General features: G+C 41.6%; 1 protein-coding gene across 1 annotated transcript in view; it reads right to left on the bottom strand.

Moving 5' to 3' along the window:
* Positions 1-21,054, bottom strand: part of LOC116857967 — a 65,996-nt gene that overhangs the window by 33,992 nt on the left and 10,950 nt on the right. The window contains exons 2-3 of the mRNA XM_032842454.1: positions 12,121-12,215; positions 1,060-1,197 (exon numbers count right to left, since the gene is read on the bottom strand). Coding sequence (XP_032698345.1) covers positions 1,060-1,197; positions 12,121-12,215 — 233 coding nt within the window. The remainder of the gene's footprint in view (positions 1-1,059; positions 1,198-12,120; positions 12,216-21,054) is intronic.

The raw sequence follows: 21,054 nt of genomic DNA, 5'->3' as shown, positions 1-21,054 counted from the left end.
GTGGTTACTTGTGCGGGAATCCGGGCATTAGAATGAGTAAATGAGGGGCTCCTGGGTGGTGCAGTGGGTTAAGCCTCCGACTCTTCGTTTTGGCTCAGGTGGTGATCTCAGGGTCATGGGATCGAGCCCCATGTAAGGCTCTGTGCTCAGCCCCAAGCCTGCTTAAGACTCTACCACTAATTATGTACTATACAGTGGCTAACTGAATACAAAAAAGAAAAAAAAGGATTCTCTCCCTCTCCCTCTGCCCCCTCCCCGCTGTGCTCTGTCACTCTTTCTCCAATAAATACATAAATGTATATATAAAAAAATAAAGAATGAGTAAACTGCAATGGCAGGTCAGAGAACTTGTGACCTCTCAAGGCACATCTCCAGACTCCAGCTGCTCGATGCTGGGCTTCAGTAAGAAAGAATAACACTGGCAACAGCTGTCGTTTCCTGCATGGATGTCAGCAGAGTTTAAATAATCTCATTTCAACAGTACGAAACTGCACAACCCAGCTAGACTTCCCAAGAGTCAAGGCGTGACACAGAGGAAATTATCAAGGTGTGCAAAGACATGTCAGGTAAGAATGAGAATGAATAACCTGTTCAGTCTTAAGAAATGGCCTCAGACTACTGTGTTCCTTGGGGCCTTAGAATTGCCTCATAGGTGCCCGGGGGGCTGCCCAGGGCACTGTGTGTGTGTGTGTGCTCCCACCACAGATGAGTCCCGCTCCCCTCATCTCCCCATCCCCCACTCTCCATAAAGGGTGAAGAGGAAAAAAATGCTGAGAGCCTCCTACCCCTACTCCAGTTGGACTGGGGTGAGGGTGGAGAATTCAAGGTGTACTACAGTGGATGATGTGGAGGAGAGCCAAGCTGATGCGGGCAGTGATTCCCAGAGTTCACAAGGATTTTTTAAAAAGAAAAAAGAAAAGAAAACACGGAATACTACTGTAGAGCTGACAGCCTACTGGTAGAATGGCTTTGAGAAAAAAAACAACTAAAAACAAAAACAAATACTTTCCCAAATACAGTGCTCTCCCACTGGTCAGTTGAGTAAAATGTCAGACTTACCTTGACATATTGTACAAGACGTTCATTTACGTTCACTTTGTAAGTCTCTAGACCCAGCTCCTTGGATAAACGTAAGATTCTGTTCTGGGTTGGTCCCACATAAGCCCCGCCAACATCTACGTAATTGACATGTTCATTCTGTAGAAAGAAAAAGTGGCCAGAAGACTTCAGTTAAAACTCGGGGGGAAAAATAAAAGCTTCGATGTCTTATTTAAAGACAAAAACAATTATTATTTACAACTCACATGTGCGTTGCTTTGCTCTTAGAGAGTGCAACTGGAAACAGCAACCCTTTCTCCTCTGCCCAAGGACCAGGAACAACCCGGTATGACACTCATCACAAAGCAATCCCATTTGTATAGTTACTGGGGAGGCCGATTCAACAATGACACGTATCACAAATAAAAATTGCTGTAGTACATTCTGCTGATCTAGATCCTTTTCAAAGCATTTAGGTTTTTCTGTATGTTTTTCTTTGGGGCTGCTGCTGTAGGCCTAATTCTCTGATTTTCAACAGAAGAAGTTTTAAATCAGCCCACACTGATGACTCTTGATCTTATTTTAAAATACTAGCAGGGGGCAGGGGGCACCTGGGTGGCTCAGTTGGTTAAGTGTCTGCCTTCAGCTAGGTCATGATGCCAGGGTTCTAGGATCGAGCCCCGCATCAGAGAGCCTTCCTTTGCCTTTCCCCTGTACCCCGTTCATGCACTCTCTCTCTCTGTCAAATAAATAAATCTTTAAAAAAAATAAAAAATAAAATAAAATACTAGCTGGGAAGAATATATCACAAGAAAAGGTACACAAAGCTATAAAAAGATTCATATTAGACCTAACAAATTATTTTATAAATATACAAACCTTCCTTCATAAACCGAAATTTACTTTCCCCTCTTTTGTGCAGTTCTACATTTTCTCCAACTTTTTTATGAACACATTTCCCGGTAATTTAATCAATAGACTGAAAATTGGTGACTTACATCTCCTCCGTATTTTTGTAATAACTTCTTTTGGGTCTGCTTCTATTTTGTTGTCTATATCCGTTCTCATCCATGTTGCCTTTCATCCTTGTTTGCCTGATTATTCTCTTCTGAGTGCCACTCATTGAATTTGAAAAAAATACAAACTAACTCGAATCCTAGGAGGATATCTTTCTCAGAGAGGATTTCTGTCTGCTTCTGCCCAGCATCTGGGGGCCCTTATAATATGAGATAACTTTATTGCATTTCCTGGGCCTGATACGATTTGAAGCCAGGCTGAAATGCACACACACTCCGGTCTTCTTACAGCTCATCCCAAGGACACAGGCCAACCCAAAGCATTAGAGCTGTACCAATGCCTCCCTTCATTTGCACACAGTCTGGTGGGCTCTGGACTTGACACTCAGTTGCTCTAGCTTTGGATGATTTTTGCAAGTCCTTCTCAGCCTCTCGCTTCTTCGGTGATCAGTAAACTCCCCCTCCCCCTCCCCACCTTCCAGGGGAAAAGTAGGCCAAACCTTCCTGATGACGGCCCAGTGATTCTTCACTACATTCTTAAGCCCTCTGATGCTTTGAAGATTTGTGTGTATACAATGCAATTTGTCCAGTCTCTTTGCATTTAGTAGGAGGGTTGGGGTAATTCGCCTAAGTGTTATTTCAGAAAAGTGACTGTCTAGTATCATTCAACTTGCCTTCCTGGCAAAACACAACCTGATATTATCTTTCTATCACAGGATATGCTTTGCTAACATTTTGTTTAGGATTTTTGTAGCCAAGTTCATGAGTGAAATTGAGATTCTTATACAACCCTAGTCTCCCCTTTGTGTTAGAGTATTGCTAATCTCATAAATTAGTGATCATACTTTCTTCTAGTCTTTGGAAGTGTTTGTATATACATAGAATTATTTATTCTTTAAACATTGGGTAGAATATAATTCTAGAGCTATCTAGGCTTGCTGTTTCCATTGTTGAAAAATCTTAAACTACGAGATGCGATTTACTTTGAGGCTAAACCACGACCCATATTTTCTATTTCTTTTTAAATCAGTTAATTTTGGTAAACATATTTTTCCTTATACATTTTGTGTGTGTTTCAAAACTATTGGTTTAAAGTTAATAACATCCTTTTTTCATTTCTTTACTGAATCACTGGTTATATCTACATTTTCATCCCTTTTATTGTTTGAGATGTCCCTTTTTCCTTTTTCTTGAAAAATCTTACCAGACACTTCTCTATTTTTAGTTTCTTCAAAGAATCAACCTTTGTCTCATTGATCCTCTTCACTGAATATTTATTTTCTCTATCATGGATTTATGCTATTTCCCCCTTTTAGTTTTTTTTTTAAAGATTTTATTTATTTGAGAGACAGAAATCACAAGTAGGCAGAGAAGCAGGCAGAGAGAGGAGGAAGCAAGCCTCCCGCTGAGCATAGAGCCCGATGAGAGGCTCGATCCCAGGACCTTGAGATCATGACTCGAGCTGAAGGCAGAGGCTTTAACCCACTGAGCCACCCAGGTGCCCCTCCCCCTTCTAGATTTATTATATTCTTAATTTTCTAACTCCTCACATGCTTTGTTCATTCATACTGAGCCTTTTTTTTCCCCCAATGGAAGAATTTAGGCTATAAATCGTCCTCTAAATATTGCCTTAACTAAATATTACCCTAACACAACTTTATTTTGAGTATTTCCATGTGCAGTCTTAAGTATTTTCATGTTTCCATTACAATTTCTCTTTAGACTTGTGTTTCTAAAAACTGTTGGATTTTAACTTCTACAGCTGGGATTTTTTTTTTTTTTTTTTTAGTTATCTTTTTGTCATAAGTGCACTGTGGTCAAAAAATGTGGTTTCTATGACAATTTTTGAGGCTCATGTTATGACCTAGCACATGACCAATTTTCAAAGATTTTTATATTTGCTTGAAAAAAATATAGTCCATAAAATGATATGCATGGCTTATACATGTCCATCAGAATGAGCTTAATTGTGCTCAGACTTTTTCTGTTTGAAAATTATGTAAAAAATCCCCTACGCCATTGGGCATTTATCTTTGATTCCTGTTAATTTTTGCTTTATATTTTGAGGCCACATTATTCACTGTATAAAAGTTCAGAACCGTTTGATTTTCTGTCTTTTATCATTAGGTACCGATACTTATTTCAATGACTTTTTTTTGTTCAAAGTTTACTTCGTCTGATATTAATATAGCTATAACAGCTTAGATTAGTATTTGTCTATCTCTTTTTCTATCTTTCAGTTAGAGTTTGTAGTCTGACGATTGTTTTCCTTTGACAAACCTAGCATTACATATATTATTATTCCTTTTTAAGTGCTTTAGCTTACTTCTTATTTTATTATGCCTATTCAAATAGTTTTTCCCCAGATTTCTTTCCTTCTTTTGGAATGAGGGGTTTCTTCTTTTTTCTTTTTAAATTTTTTTCTTGTACTTGTTTGGAAGTTAGGCCTATTTCAGACTTTTTCCTAGCAATATTAACATGCACACTTAATATAGTCTAAAGTTTATGAGTGGATTATCTTCCTACTGAAAACTACGAAAACCTTCATGCTACAACTGTGATCACCCTTTTTCCAATCTATAAGCTATAAAAGTACTTTGGTTCAGATTTGTATCGAAACAAATCTGACACTACTTTGCTTTATTGTTTTGATGTTGCCGAATTATATTTAAATATTTACCAATATCTTTGCTCACTGTCCCCTCTTGAATCTCAGACCTTTTATTTATAATCTTTTTCCTTCTGCTTGAAATACATTTTTCTTTATCATCTCCTCCAGTCTGGGTCCTAAAGTCTTTGTTTTTGTCAGTCTGGGAAAAAGATTTTTTCAAGCAGGTAATGAATTCAGTTTAGTTCCTCTTTCTCACTGTCTCAGAACATTAAAGATATCTTCTGGAAGGGTGCCTGGGTGGCTCAGTGGGTTAAGCCTCTGTCTTCAGCTCAGGGTATGATCTCAGGGTCCTGGGATCAAGCCCCGCATCAGGCTCTCTGCTCAGCAGGGAGCCTGCTTCCCTGCCTCCTTCTCTGCCTACTTGTGATCTCTGTCTGTCAAATAAATAAATAAAATCTTAAAAAAAAAAAAGATATCTTCTGGCATCTGTTTTTGTTGTCCAAGGGTCGCTCATAAATTTAATTGTTGATTTTTTTAAGAGTATGTATGATTTGCCTTTTTTGCTCTTTAGAAAATAATTGCTTGTGAGATGTCTTTTCTTTGGTATACTGCAGCTTCTCTGTCCCTGGGTGAGAATTTCTTTTCCTTTATCATGCATTGAAACTGACAGGTTTCGTCTTGTCTTCCAACAATGCTGGGAATATCAGCTAGTATTTTTTTATACCATCATAACTCTGTCTTTCTTGTCTTAGCTGCCCACCACCCCTGAAAACATATTTTCTAATCTTCGCTTCAGAATTGCATGCTAGGCAGTTTTTCTAGATCTAGCAGTTCATTCGCTGTCTTTAGCTGTGTCTAATATACTGTTAAATCTGCCTGCTGAATTTTTTCATTTTAATTAGTATATTTTCATTTCTAGAATTTTTTAAAAATTTACTTGATAATTTTTTAGTTTCTTTACCCTGATCCTAGTTTTAAAACCACTTATTTTCTTTCAAACATGCTGAACAGAAAAACCAAAGATTAAAAAATAAATAATTAAAAAATTTAAAAATAAAACAAAAACATGCTTAACTATAATTTTTTACTCTTTGCATTATATGACTGTTACAAAATCTTTCTGGATCTTTTTCTTTTATGCTTGTCCTTTTTTGGTGCCTCTTTTCCTAGTGCGCTTTTTCATTTTTAACTATGAGTTACTTATTTTCTTTGGAACATTTCCTGTGTAAATGATTTGAGGCCTGGGTGGAAAGGATTTGAGTCTATTTTTGCTTTGGGGATTCATTTGTTTATTCAACAAACAGATTGTGCTTTCCTACAAGATGCCAGGTACTCTTCAAGGAGCTTCTGTTACATCAGTAAACAAAGCAAAGATCCCTGCTCTAAAGGAACTTACATTCAATGGGAAGAGACCCATTGGGAATAAACCCCAAACATAATAACTAAGTATCTCAGAAGTTGATAAGAACAATGAAAAACAAAAAAATTACAGTAGGACAAGGGGTCTAAAACAGCAGAGGAGAAAAGGAAAGACTGCAATTCAACATATGATGGATATGTCGGCCTCCTTGAAGAGGTAATATCTACATAAAGACTCGAAGGAAATGAAGGGATTGTCCACATGCCAGGAGAAAAGCATTCCCGGCAGAAATTAACAAGACGGGAAAAACAAGTGTTGGTGAGGATGTGGAGAAAGGGGAACCCTCTTACACTGTTGGTGGGAATGCAAGATGTTGCAGCCACTCTGGGAAACAGTACAGAGGTTCCATAGAGCTACCCTATGACCCCGCACTTGCACTACCAGGTATTTACCCCAAAGATATAGATGTAGTGAAAAGAAGGGGCACATGCACCCCAATGCTCATAGCAGCAAAGTCCACAATAGCCAAACTGTGGAAGGAACCAAGATGTCCTTCAACCGATGGATGGATAAAGATGATGTGGTCCATATATATAATGGAATATTACACAGCCATCAGAAAGGATGAATACCCAACTTTTGCACTGACATAAGTGGAACTGGAGGGGATTATGCTAAGTGAAATAAGTAAAGCAGAGAAAGACAATTATCATATGGTTTCACTCAAATGTGGAACATAAGGAGTAGCATGGAGGACCACAGGGAAGGGAGAGAAAACTGAAGGGGGAGAAATCAGAGAGGGAGATGAACCATGAGAAACTATGGACTCTGGGAAACAAACTGAGAGTTTCAGAGGGGAAGGGGGTCTAGGGATGGGGTAACCGGGTGATAGGTATTAAGGAAGGCACATGTTGGGATAAGTAAGCACTGGGTGTTATATGCAACTAATGAATTGCTGAACACTACCACAAAAAAGTTATGATGTACTATATGCTAACTGAACATAATAATTAAATAAAACCTACAGACCAATCAAATAACATGCAAACGCTTATTAAATGTCTACTCTGAAACAAACAAAGAAAATACAGCCAGTGCAAACTCTAAGGCAGAGGGAGTCTACTGTGTTCAAGAAATAGGAGACCAGTATGGCTCAAACAGAGTGAGCAAGGAAAAGAGAACTGAAGGGGCACCTGGGTGGCTTATTTGGTTAAGTGTCTGACTCTTGATTTCCGCTCAGGTCATGATCTCCGGGTTGTGAGAGCAAACCCCACGCTAGGCTCTGTACTGATGTGGAGCCTTCTTGGGATTATCTTTCTCTCTCTCTCCCTCTGTCCCTCCCTCCCTTAAAAAAAAAAGGAAAAGAGAACTGGGGATGAGGTTACACAGGTTATTGGGGGCAGGTCACAGAAAGCTTCACAGGGCATTGTAAGGACACCGGCTTCGCCTCTGAGAAGGAAAGCCTCTGGAAGCTTTTGAGCAGAGACGTGCCAAGATCTGAAAGGCTCACTCTGGCTGCTGTACTAAGAGTAGGTTCTAGGAGGCGAGGGTAAAGCAGGGAAGTCAGTTTCAGGAAGCCATCGCAGCAATCTGGCCAGAGATGATGGTGGCTCCCCCCAGGCGGTAGCCATGGAAGTGGTACAGAGTGTTGAATTCTGGTGGTATTTTGAAGGCTGAGCCAACAGAATGAATGTAGGGTCTGAGAGTATTGAGCATGATGCTTGAGGTCTTTGGAGTTGCTATCCTTTGATACTGGGAAGGCTGCTGGAATGGCAGTCTTGACGGAGAACATCAGAAATTCAGGTCGGGTACATGAAATCTGAGATGTCTGTTCAACCTCCAGGAGATCTGCAAATTTCTGATTTCCACGTCAAGGCAGCAGTGTATATTTCATTCAGCACTGGGCTTATTGCCAAGGGGAGCGTTAATCAGGGCTTCCCATTCTGCCCTAATATCAGAAATGAGGTGTGCCTTTCACTTCTTTCACCTGTCCCTTACATAATCCTCACCTTCTCTTTTACTAAGCCTTGGTACTGTTCTCTAAACCTTTTCCAGCACCCTTTTAAAATAAAAAACAGAACTGGCGTCAGGACTCCAATAAATTTCTAGGCTTTGACAAAGACAGCAAGAGGACTCATGGGAATTTCCACACATGATATCTTTAGAATACTGACACTATCTTTAAAGCAAATAACCGTAAGTACTAAAAAGTGTAAGGCATTTTACAGAATATTTCTTATTTTTACCACACGAATTATTATAACATTACCGACTATACTCCCTAGGCTGTACTTTCCTCTTTTTTTTTTTTTAAGATTTATTTATTTATTTATTTGACAGGAGGGAACACAAGCAGGGGGAGTGGGAGAGGGAGAAGCAGGCTTCCTGCTGAGCAGGGAGCTGGATGCGGGGCCCTGACCTGAGCCGCAGGCAGACGCCTAACGACTGAGCCACCCAGGCACCCCTAAGGGTATACTTTTCAACCCTTTCAAGTGACTTTTTATTTTATAACTGGAAATTTGTACCTCTTAATCCCCTTTATGTAATTTGTCCACCGCCCCCCCCCCACAAGTATCTCCCTCTTGGCAACCACCAGTTAATTCTCTGTACTTAGTCTGCTTCTGGTTTAGTTTGTTTTCTTTGTGTTTGTTTTCTTTTACAGGCTGTTTCTTTACAAAGGTGAAAGATTCTAAAGCAGGTGCGTCAGGTTCAGCATGAACATAGTGGAACTCTAATACCATATTCTGCTATATGTGCCTCCATCTTGAAGGTCTTGATTTTGATCTTATTTCTCAGCCTCTCAAGAGGCCACAAACATGCAACTATATTAGGAAACAAATACACCAGCACTGCAATAGCCCCACAGGCATTTGGACTTTGTAAAGTTGGTCCTGAAGAATGATAAATGAACCATACTAAGAAAAAATTGGCAAGTTTTTTTTTATAATTTACTTTAGGTAGGCTCCACACCGAACATGGGGCTTGAACTCATGACCCTGCGATCAAGCATCACATGCTCTATCAACTGAGCCAGCCAGGTGCCCTTAAAGATTTTATTTTTAAGCAATCTCTACACCCAAGGGGCTCGAGCCCACAACCCCGAGATCAAGAGTTGCACCCTCTACCAACTGAGCCAGCCAGGTGCCCCCCAAAATTGGGAAGTTCTGAACTCATAGGAGATCTCTCTGAACAGCTACCAAGTGAAATACCAAATTTAACATTTCAGTGCTTTAAGATCCAGAGTAACTCTTAGTGCATCTCCACCCCAAATTATCCTAATTGACTATGCTCTCAGAAGCAATTCTAACAATATGCGATTCAGTTTCTTACAGCATTTCTGTCCCTTTTTTGCAAAGTTCTTTTTTCTCCTTTTACTCAACTGAAATCTTATAAATGTCAAGTCCTAGTCTGTAAGCACTGCAAAGTGCATTTCAAAGTACCTTCCTCATATACCTAAGGAGTTACAATATCATGGTCAATACATAAGAGTTCCTGTATGGGGATGACATGTATAAATGATGCCGTGTGAAAAATCAGCCTGGGGCAATAAAGCAGCTGGGGAGAGGCATGTTGGAATTCTCATTTCCCTTCTATCAAGAAACCTATCCTTAACTGAGAATCTGCAACATGACTGATGCTCCTATTTAATAACCAAAAGGTTTTAGAGATAAGAAACGTGGGGCTAAGGAACAACTTAATAACTATCACCAAAGTGAAGGAATAATTTTCAGAAAATGACACGAGAATTGTATCCAACAAGGTCAGACACGCAGGATACGCAATCCTTCTTTTGCACTCTAACACACGTCTTCAACTAGAACTTGAAGCTGCAAAGGAGCTTCGAGTACATTTCGATTTTATCTTCACTGCTCAGATGGGCAAACAGATGTAAACGCTAACAGCACTTACCCAAGCTAAGACAGTATGTCAGGCAGTGCAGGGGCCTGAATCCCAGGGTCCTGGCTTCCAGACCACCAGGCTCCCAGTGGACTACGTCCGAGGAAGCACTCAGAAATTCTCCCAATACAATTAATCCAGATTTACATTAATTTCAAGCCAGCAAGCAAACATGGAAACACTTCCGTAGCAGCCCCCGGGGACCCTGTTGAAACGTAGATTTGGATTCAGTGGGTCTGGGACAGGGCCTGAGACTCTGCATTTCTATCATGCTCCGGGGGGACTCTGAGGCTGCTGGGCCATGGACCACACTTTGAGTAGCAATGCTGGGGAGCACTCTCAGAGCTGAGCCGAGTGAAAACAGACTCATGGTACATCCTTGTACATCTAAAAAGGTAGGAAGCAAATGACAGGGGGAACATGGTGTGGTATGACTAGAAGAGCTGGTACAGTATGCTAGTTCAGATGTTGGTTGGCCCTTCCATATCCATTCATATGGCCTTGCCCACCACGCCTGCTTCTATGATGCAGCCTAGAAATGTTAAACACTTGCTTTCTCAGGCTCCCTAGTGGCTAAGGGTAGCTATGTGCCCCAACTCTGGCCAAGGGGACTGGAGAATGCCCGCCAGGTTCTTCTTGTAAAGGAAAAGTTTGGTTGCAGATAAAACTGGGGCTACCTCACCAAGAACCAGACTCTTAACTCTAGAGAACAAACAGATGGTCACCAGAGGGGAGGGTGTGGGGGGATGGGTGGAGCAGGGGCTGGGAATGCAGGAGGGCTCTTGCCCAGATGAGCACTGGGTGTCTTATGGAAGGGTAGAATCACTGCATTGTGCACCGGAAACGAAGAGTACATGGCTTGTTAACTAACTGGAGGTTAAATACAAACTTAAACGGAAAACTGGGACTGCCTCTTCATGCTCCTTCCTGTCTTAAACGAGGGCTCGATGCCTAGAGTCGCAGCAGCCATCTGGTTACCATCAGGCAATAAGCCAACATACAAAGAACGGCTGAGCAGGAAAGACAAGAAGAGCGGAAAGCCTTGACAATGAAGCCCCACGCCTGCAGCAGCCCGGACTCCCTGCCTCCAGACTTCTTCTCACGCAAAGTAACTGAATGTTTGTATTGCTCAAGCCGTTGTAATGAGCACCGCCTAAGCCATTTTGCTATAAGTCTGATACCTCTTCTAATTAGATAAATCCTTCATCTCTTGCCAGTCATTGCAACTGTCTGGTTTTGTCCTGTCGGTCTCCCACCTGTAAAACAGTCTATTTGTGTGCTCTAGAAAAGGTTCTCATTCATGACCTAAATGCCAAACACAAGGGCCTCTCTTTGCAGCCCTCATCCTATGTCAAATACCCTTGGTGTCTGGTTCAGTGCAGCCTCCCTTCCTCTTTCCTCCACGGATTTGCATGGCACTGCTCGGACCCTGCCGCTTCTCTCTGGCTCCTCGACCGTGGCCCCCGTTAAAGCTGTGTGCTCCCCAAACTTCCAAGTTTGGCCCTCTCTTCCCCACCCCATGTCGGCCCCCTGCGCACTTTCATCGGCTCCCACTGCCACTGTGTCCTTGAATAACAGCAAACCATAGTTAGCAGGCATTTTCCTAGAATGGTGACATTAGCCCAAGTATGGAAAGAACTGAGCTTCCTCGTCATGTCTAGTGGGCCTTACCCGAGCGAAGAGTGTCTCTGGCAGCCGCTGTCCTTTTAGGGAACAAGGACCAAGGACAAAGTTGCACAAAAACATGCTATATTTGCTGTTGCTTCCTGCGGCACACATCTTTTAAGTTGCGCATCCTTGGATAAACAAACAAGGACCCTATACTCTGTGTGTGTGTGTGTGCACTCATGTACACGTGTTGTGGGCATACAGTCACTTCAAGTCCAGCCAAACTGTAACCCCATCTGAGACACTACATACTCGATTTAGGTCTCCAGTGTGGAAATTATGACAGTGCACTGAAGTTATTTGTTCACATTTGTTTTCATCCCGAGACTATAAGCTACTGAAGGTCAGAGGCTGTCACTCTCAGCGAGTGCTTGTTGAAAAGCGTGGACCCGTATTTGCTGGAGCAGTTTAGGGCTCTGGAGGATAAATGGCTTCACGACATGAACCCCTGAGATCACCTCGAGCTCTGGGACTTCCAGTGCCCCCCCTCTAGTGTGAGTGAGATATTACATGTAAGTGTAATCACTTACCCTCACGGTGTATGTTCTCCCTCCAACTCTGTCCCGTGCTTCTAAAACCAAAACGTTAATGTCATGTTCAGCTAAGAGTTTGGCAGCAGACAATCCTAAAAGGAAAAACAAAAACGAAATCAAGGAACATATTAAGACCCAAACGTGAGATAGCCAGGAGTTAGGCAGAACTACACATAAAATGAAAGCAGGGCATCATACGTAACCCTTCATTTTGCTATCTTTCTAATAAAGTCTGACCATACTGTGATTGATTGAGCCACCAATTTGATAATCTAGCCTATATTACATTATCATAATTTTATCATCTCTCATAAGGTTGGTTGACAAAACATAATTATTTTTTAAATATATGTATTTTTGGTGATAATGAAATCCTATTTAAGAGAAGGTGCTGAACCCCTAAATCAACCCTTATTGTGCCCTTCTTCCAGAAAACCTGATTGCATAAACAGAAGAGTTTGTTTTCCTGGAAACTTCCCCTGGCTACACCAGCCCTCAGTATATCTGTGCTTTTCTCAACTTAAAAACCCCTTGTAGGGCCTCCTGGGTGGCTCAGTCAGGTAAGTGTCTGACCCTTGACTTCAGCTCAGGTCTTGACTTCAAGGTTGTGGGTTCGAGTCCCACGTTGGACTCCACATTGAGTGTGGAGCCTACTTAACAAAACACTTATAATCACATCTTATGATTTCTATCTGAATTATATGCTTGCTAGGGCGTGTTTTTCCCACCAGAGTCAAAGTTACCTAAGGTAGGAACCATGCATCACACTATTCGTTGGCTCAAAGCTGAGAATGGGTTTTTCACATCTAAATAAAAACTGTCATAAAAGATGGGTTTAAAAGCTAATACAGTAATACCAGAAAAGGGAAATGTTGCAGATTAACATTATTATTGTGACAAAAAGGGTCAGGAACCTACCTATAGAGACTCCCAACTGGCCAAAGATGGAACAATCTAAGTATCAAATCAAATTAACAACTGAAGGAGGGAAATAGAGCAGGGGAAAAATACAAAATAACTGCGGTGGCTGAAATCCATGAATTCCTAATAATACTAAACCAATTAAAACAAAACTCTCCCTGGTTCTTTGGAGAAGGTTAAGGAAACACCTTACCAGTTTAGAAATGCCTAAAGGTAAAGAAAAGCATCTGGCATTCATCCTACCTCTCCTACTTGCAGTGAACTGCAAAGCAACCAAATAGCTAACAAAGGGAGGTTCTGCGTCTAAAAGCATGCTAGCTAATCAGTGAAGACAAATAAAATTAGAACATCAGCACCCTGCCATGCCTAATCAACCGATGGACCTAGTGTAATAAGCATCAACATCTGCTAACATCACATAAAAAAAGAGAGATAACCAGATGTTATCTGCCTCCTGATGGAACAACACACCAGCATCTAGGAAGTCATTAGGAAGGAAAGAAGGGGAGGGAGACAAGGGGCAAATACTAAATTCTAATGTGATCAAGCTTCTAGATCTACTTTAGGGCCAGAGGAACATGTTTAAATAGTACTACCAGGATGCAATCAAGAAAAGCCAGATTGTAGGAAATCCTACAGGACTGCCCTGGTTTTTGTTTTTGTTTTGTTTGTTTTTTATCGACTTGCCCGCTCCTGTTCTCTCCCCCTCTTTATCCGTTGCAGGCTTTTCCCATAATCAATCTCATACATGGTTAGTTCTGTCTTGACGTCTGCTCTCAGAGGACCCAGAACGACACAGCATTTTGTCCATATACAGAATCAAGGATGAATCTGGGTTTAGAAGATCTAGAATGTGGGGAGGCTAAACCATAATATCGAGCACTGCTATCTGCTAATACTTGTATGTAGTTTTGAGCCCTTCAAGTACAATGTAACATTACACTGCTGACATTCATGAAAGATTTAGGTATGCAACGAATCTTTGGAATCTGCTCATAAAGAAAGCATCCATCCTGTGACATTTAAATAAATTCAAACCAATGTCTGCAAACCTTGGTGCAATGTGTTCTCGGGGACAGAGCCAAAGGCTTCTTCTGCTGAGGGTGATTTAAAAAAAGGATGAAGTTGATATTAAAAGCCTACTGATGCACAGATCTTCTAATGTCAAAGTAGCACTCTATATTTAAAACCAGAGAAACTCAGATACAAAAAGGTTCCTTTCTTCCCTGTTCGTCTTAATCAAACTATAAACAAATTAGAAAAATAAAGCCAAAGGTTTACTAGAGTTCATCAGTTGGTAGCTCCTCCTCTAAAGGAGGAGAAAGTCGCCCTCTGCATGCTGCCTACAAAGAAGCTGAGATGGCTTTGACCTCCAGCAGCCGTGGGTCCCACAGCGTCCAGCTCCTGGCTCCTAAGGCAGCCTAGCAGCTGGTTAGGGGCTACATATACAGATCAGGTTCATGTGCCTTGCCTGTTACCATCCCTGGGAGTTGATTTCATTGCCCCCATATACCAGATGAGAAAGCCAAGCACCCAAAATGACCACAACAAAGTCTCCACAAAAGTCAATGGTTTTACTTCTCACATCCTCACTCGGAGCCGGAGAAAAATCATATTTAATGTGTAACACTAAACGAGTTTGGCAAGTGGCGTTCAGTGCCAATAAAGAATAAGCACCACTGGGGAATCTAGAGGGGATTGGGGGGAGCAGAACGAGCTGAGTTGGGACAATGACCACACCAGGGAAAAAGTCATTTTTGGATATAAACAAAATTAAAAAGCTGACCACAAGGGTTGTTTCTGCATTCCAAGAAAATGATTGGGCCTATCTCAGCAAGGAAAGATTCAACTCTTAGTTAAGAAATAAAGAAAATATTTAAAACATTTTAAAAGGATTTCAGAAAAAAAATGCTTTTAAAAAGGTCTTGGGGGGTGGCTGGGTGGCTCAGTTCATTGGGCATCCGACTCTTGATTTCAGCTTGGGTCACGATCTTGGGGTTGTGAGATGGCACCCGTATAGGACTCCATGCTCAGTGTCTCATGCGCGCGCTCTCTCTCTCTCTCTCTCTCTCTCTAATAAATAAAATCTTTAAAAACATCTAGGAATTTGAAGAGGGAAGATGTAAGTTATCTAGAAAAAATATTTCTTCTACAACACTGAATAAATGGGGTTCCGATGTTTCAGTTTGTGTGTTTATTGTGAACAAGATAAGGAACTTCCACAATAATTGAAAGATTAGAAAATACCGAATATGGAAATAAAAGCTAGGGCCATTTTTAAAAAAAAGTTATTTAAAGATTTATTTATTTGAGAGAGAAAGAGTGTGCATAAACATGAGGAGTTGGAGCAGAGGGAGAAAGAGAGAAAATCTCTCAAAAGCCTGAGATCATGACCTGAGCCAAAATCAAGAGTTAGATGCTTAACCGACTGAGCCACCCAGAGGCCCAAAAACTTGTTTCTGAATAATAATTAATAATTAATTTTGAATAGATAATTCAGTAAGTCGAAAATAAGGCACAGGCAAATACTTACAGTCCAGGAAGGTATTTCTACTATTATAACTGTGGCTGTTGATTTGAATAAAACTGACGCCTGCTTCAAGGTGAAAGTCTTGGATACTCCTTAACTCCTATTTTGTTCTTACTCGGTGTATCACTATGTATCACCTCCCCCATCACCACAAAACTCAATAATCATTCACAGAAAAAAGTCATATCTCAATTGTCAACTCCACAGATTAGCTTAAAGGCTTCTGCGTTTAACTTTCAAAATATTTACTTAGCTTTTTTTTTTTTTGTAAGTGGGATAAAATTTTTAGAAAAGAAAAGGCTTTTAAGTCTGAAGGCAAGTCACCAAATACAATGTAGCCATTGCAAAATGGATTTTATTATTTTTTTAATTGAAATATAGGGCTCCCCACAAGGGTAGCTACCATTTGTCACCATACAACGCTATTACAATACCATAGACTATATTCCTCATGCTGGACCTTTCCTCTCCGTGACTGATTCCTTTCATAAAAAGATTTTATACTCAAATTCTTTAATTTTCATATTTGTTATGAACAGAACAATAAATCTCATATAGATTTAATATTCATCTTTTTCCAAAGAAAAATAGATTAGCCAAAGCTAAGAGCACTGAATGCCATAGCTCCTCATTTCATTCATTTTCCATCATTTCATTGCCACATGGAATCCTGAGTGATAGAAAAGACCTGCCCCCCACCCAACCCTCCTGGTAGGCACCATCCCCCCCTCCCCTGCCAAAATAAGGAAAGGGTTTGTTACAGTGGTATGCTGCTAAATGGTTAACAACCATCTCTGGGCTGTGGGGAGGGAGAGGGCACCTGATTTGTACCACTGGGGTTTCTGTGGTGTATAGACATTCCCATGATGTCTGATTTCAAACTACTTATTTCAAGCTACCCACGTGGTATCACCAAATGTGGAATTGGAAAAAGGCCTCCCCACCAGCCAGTAGAAGCCCCCACACACTGTTAGAGGTATAAACTCTCGGCCTCAGATCTGTGAGGAGAGGGATAAAGTCAGGGAGGGGAGAGTGTGTATTAAATCGGCAGGTGTACGAGATACAAGTGTCCTTGTGCCTAAAGTCTCTGGTTCTCCCACGGAGAACCTCCATTTTGAGGGAAGAGGTCTAAGTGGGCCCTGGTAGAATCTACCATTCATTGCACGTGCACCTAGAGCTGTTCCTCTCCCAAATCATGGCAAAGCAAACTCCTTAGAAGGGAAAGAGCCCAGGACTCTCAAACGTCCTGTGGTTTTCTATGAGGGTTAAGAGCCCGGAGAAGTCATGTTCACAAAGAGTTTGATCGAGACTTACTGTGTAAATCAGGATCTGATCACTTTTAAAATGCAAAAAAAAGTCTGAAAAACAGGAAAATCAGAGGAGCAGGGCACAAATCTTGAATCACTCTGCAATTAAGTAGCTTAAATAGGAACGAGAAGTTTAAAACAATACAGTTCCTCTCCCGATATTTCTTCTATCATTTGGGTTTCACATAAACCAGAATAAAACAGGTGAAAGGATGTATTAGATAGGTTTAAAAAAAAAAAAAAGCCAGGCTGCTTTTAAAAACACACGCCAGGGCGCTTGGGTGGCTCAGTGGGTTAAAGCCTCTGCCTTCGGCTTGGGTTATGATCTCAGGGTCCTGGGATGGAACCCCGCATCAGACTCTCTGCTCAGCAGGGAGCCTGCTTCCTCCTTTCTCTCTCTGGCTGCCTCTCTGCCTACTTGTGATCTCTGCCTGTCAAATAAATAAATAAAATCTTTAAAAAAAATAAAAACACACATCGTCTGAGAGTTCAGGCAACTGTTTTTTGTTTTATACAATACTGAAAAATCGTGCTCGATCTGAGATACTATAGAGCAAAAAGAAGCAAAATACTTTCCTTAGTTTCTTTCTTTTTTATCTAATTAATTAATTAATTAATTACTGCTGGTTATTGGGCCAGGAGGGCCTGGAGGAGATGGAGGCAGGCAGGCAGCAGCGGTGCTGCTATGGCAACCTCAGACCAAGCTCCAGCTTCTTAAAGCCACTGCCCTTGGAAATGACGTTCCAGCAGATTCTGCACTGCCTCTCAACGTCCGGCCGTGCCTATCCTCCCCATAGAAACGGTACAGGCAATGATCTCACCCATGCGGTGCACCTGGTGATGGAATTAATCATACCTGCAATGAAGCCTTGGAAGAAATGGTCCTCTGCTTCCTGGGATAGAAATCTGTTACTGTGGAACCCAGCCTCACACTTAGCCCCACCTCCTCTAGCTCTCTGAGGGCCCTTCCCTTCACTGTCCTTCCACAAGGACCTGCATATTACTTTATTTGACAGAAAAGAAGCAATTCGTCCATTTGACTCGTGCTACCCTTTCCAGTTCAATTTCTGGTTTTGCTTCCACAACAGATGATCTGGTGTCTTTTCCACTCCTTCACTAGAACAAACCTTGAAACAGAGCCCATTCCTCGTGACAAGTGTCCGGGGAACACACTTTCAATACAGGCAGGTGTTTTCATCTTCTGTCACACTCTGTCCCTGTCAGCCTGTTTTATTTTTCTTCTTCCCGCCCAGTGCCACCTGGCACCAGACACGGAGCGTTTATGGCACCTGCACTAGAATGAAGTCCCCAAGCAAGGTGGGTCACAGAGGCATCTCCAGCTCAATACGTCTCAAGCAGGACACTTACTATCTCCCCAGAACTCAGTCCTCCCCCCTTGCCCTCTGCAACTCAGTAAATCATTTACTAAGACGCTCGGGTCAAAACTCTCGAAGCTATTCCTGATTCTTCTCCTTTTGTCACTTACCTCATCCATTCGAGGGGCAGGTCCTCTTGGTTGTGGCCTCAGACTATGTTCTGAATCTGCCTGCTTCCCATTGCGACTACAGACACTCTGGTCCAAGCCACATTGGCCTTTTGCCCTCGCCCAAGGCACCGTGATCTCTTGCCCAGAGATCTGACTCATAACTAGTGTGTTACGACTTTTTTGAGAACAGAAATGTGTTATACATCTTTGCATCCCTAGAACAGACCCTGCCATGGTGCAGGTGCTTAAATGCTTGTTGCAATGAATAGAATAATCTCATACTGAGAAAATGAAACCATGCTCACCTGGATGAGGGCAACAGGGAAGTTTCTAATGCTTAGATTGTATTCATCTCGAGCAGCTAAGGAGACTGACAAGGACAGGGCGCCACATCATTTTAACCTTTGTGTCGAAGCCAGCCAGCGGAGTCTATACTACTAGTACATTTTCTGGTCTCTGATCCAGTATTGTACTTTTTAGCAAAAGGGAACAGAGAGTATCAGTGTATACACGAACTTGTCCTGGACACATATAACCATTCCAGTCTATGTATCCATCCCTACGTCCAACAGCAATGTGTCTTTCCTTTCAGAGAAATAATTCTCTGCTTTTGAAAATGCCAAATCTTCTAATCCCTTTGATAAGCTAAAAAGGCAGTGCTGTCTCAAATGATAAATAGATGAAAACTAACAATTAACTTCAATTTGCCCGTAATTCGACAGACTGGTTGTCTAGACAGTCCTAATTTATTTGATTATTGTTCAGCATTCATCTTCACTCTAGATAAATGGATTTCATCCGAGTTTGGGAATGCAATTACCCCTTAATTCATGATCCACTCCATTCTTTTACTGAAACTTTAAAAATATACCAAGGGGTGGGGGATGGGTGCGCCTGGGTGGCTCAGTGGGTGAAGCGTCTGCCTTCGGCTCAGGTCACGATCTTGGGGTCCTGAGATCGAGCCCCGCATCGGGCTCCCTGCTCAGTGGGGAGCCTGCTTTTCCCTCTCCATCTGCCCCCACTCCCCACTCATGTTCTCTCTCTCCGTTATATAAATAAATTTTTAAAAAAATACACCAAGGGCCCTCCACACTGCCGTCCCTGATTCTGCACACTAAGATGCACTGTGGTTTAAAGTGAAAGTTTCAAAAATATTTTATGGGAACACTAGTCCTCAAGATGCTCAGGGGAGAAGTATCAATGTTCATGGATGTTGCAACATACGTCATTTCTCCTTCTGGGAAATGTGTGGCACATGCTGGCATAATAAAGGGCCCTAATAAGTCCTGCAGTGAAGAGACCCGTTCAATTCAGTATTTCTCCACCTTCTGCCTTTTTATTTATTTTTTTTAAATTGATCTTTTTTTTTTTTTTGAAGATTTTTATTTATTTATTTGACAGACCAAGATCACAAGTAGGCAGAGAGGCAGGCAGAGAGAGAGAGAGGAGGAAGCAGGCTCCCCGCTGAGCAGAGAGCCCAATGCAGGGCTCGATCCCAGGACCATGAAATCATGACCTGAGCCGAAGGCAGAGGCTTTAACCCACTGAGCCACCCAGGTGCTCCAACCTTCTGCCTTTTTAAAAAACACTACTCCTCGAAACACACTTTGGGAAAGCTGTTTTCATCTCTTAAAAGAGTGTCCAAATATTGATAGTTATAAACTCCCCTGGACAGGGACCCAGGTAAACGATGCCTAGAGCACAAGCTAAGAGTTCTGAAGCAAAACTTGAGGACAGCTACCGCTTATGCTCTGCTGGCTCTGCTAGTTCTTCCTCTTAATTCTTAGAAGTGACATTTTTCTTCAACGTTCACATTCATCACCACCTAGGAATATGTAGATTGTGTATCACATATTAAGCTTTTAAAGTTAACTTTCTATTATTCAGCAACGTGATCTCTGGCCAACAGAATTCTTATATAACTGCACGTTTGGACTCTTGGACTCCACACTCTGAGGACAATAAAAAGTATAGTCAAACATCACCTCTTACCAAAGGTTTAGAAGCAATGTTCCCAAAGCAGGAAAACAGAAATTTTGCTCCCGGTGTGCAGTGAGCACGTGATCAACAGATATTTATCAAATGAATGGATGAATGAGCAAACACGGACACGCGTGCAAGAAAAATTCTGGAATTTAAGCCACGGCTCAAAGAAAACCCATTTAACCTGGAAATGGTCACCTTAAATGTCATCTTGATGTGTCAACTATACTTCAATTAAAAAAAATATTTCTAATTTTAAAAACAAAATAAATGACTTACCGGTAAGAAAAAAGAAGACAAGAAAAAAAAAAGAAAAGAAAAAGTTGTTTTTGTTGCATTTCAGAATTCACCCAAAACCCACAACACTTCTGTCAAGTCTTACTTCCTCCGAGAAATCCTATCCTTGTCTGTCATTTCCTGCTTCCCTTGTCTGTCCCACCACTGACCTCCTGAACCAACCTCAGACGCCAACAGCATTTCAGATTTCTAGTTGGAATGGCACAGAAAGTTCCTGGGCATCACCTGGTCAGTGGAGAGACAAGTGGAGTCTCAGATAAACTAGAGAATTCACTCTTCTACTTGGGTCTGAATTTTGTCAAATGCTTCCAATGACCAAGGAGCATAGGCTATCACAAATGCATGTTAAAGGGATGTCTGGGTGGCTTTAGTGGGTTAAAGCCTCTGCCTTCCGCTCAGGTCATGAT

This window comes from Lontra canadensis, unplaced genomic scaffold, assembly GCF_010015895.1.
Source record: "Lontra canadensis isolate GAN:19392208 unplaced genomic scaffold, GSC_riverotter_1.0 scaffold131, whole genome shotgun sequence".
Classification (NCBI taxonomy): domain Eukaryota; kingdom Metazoa; phylum Chordata; class Mammalia; order Carnivora; family Mustelidae; genus Lontra; species Lontra canadensis.
This window is presented reverse-complemented; position numbering and strand designations above follow the sequence as displayed.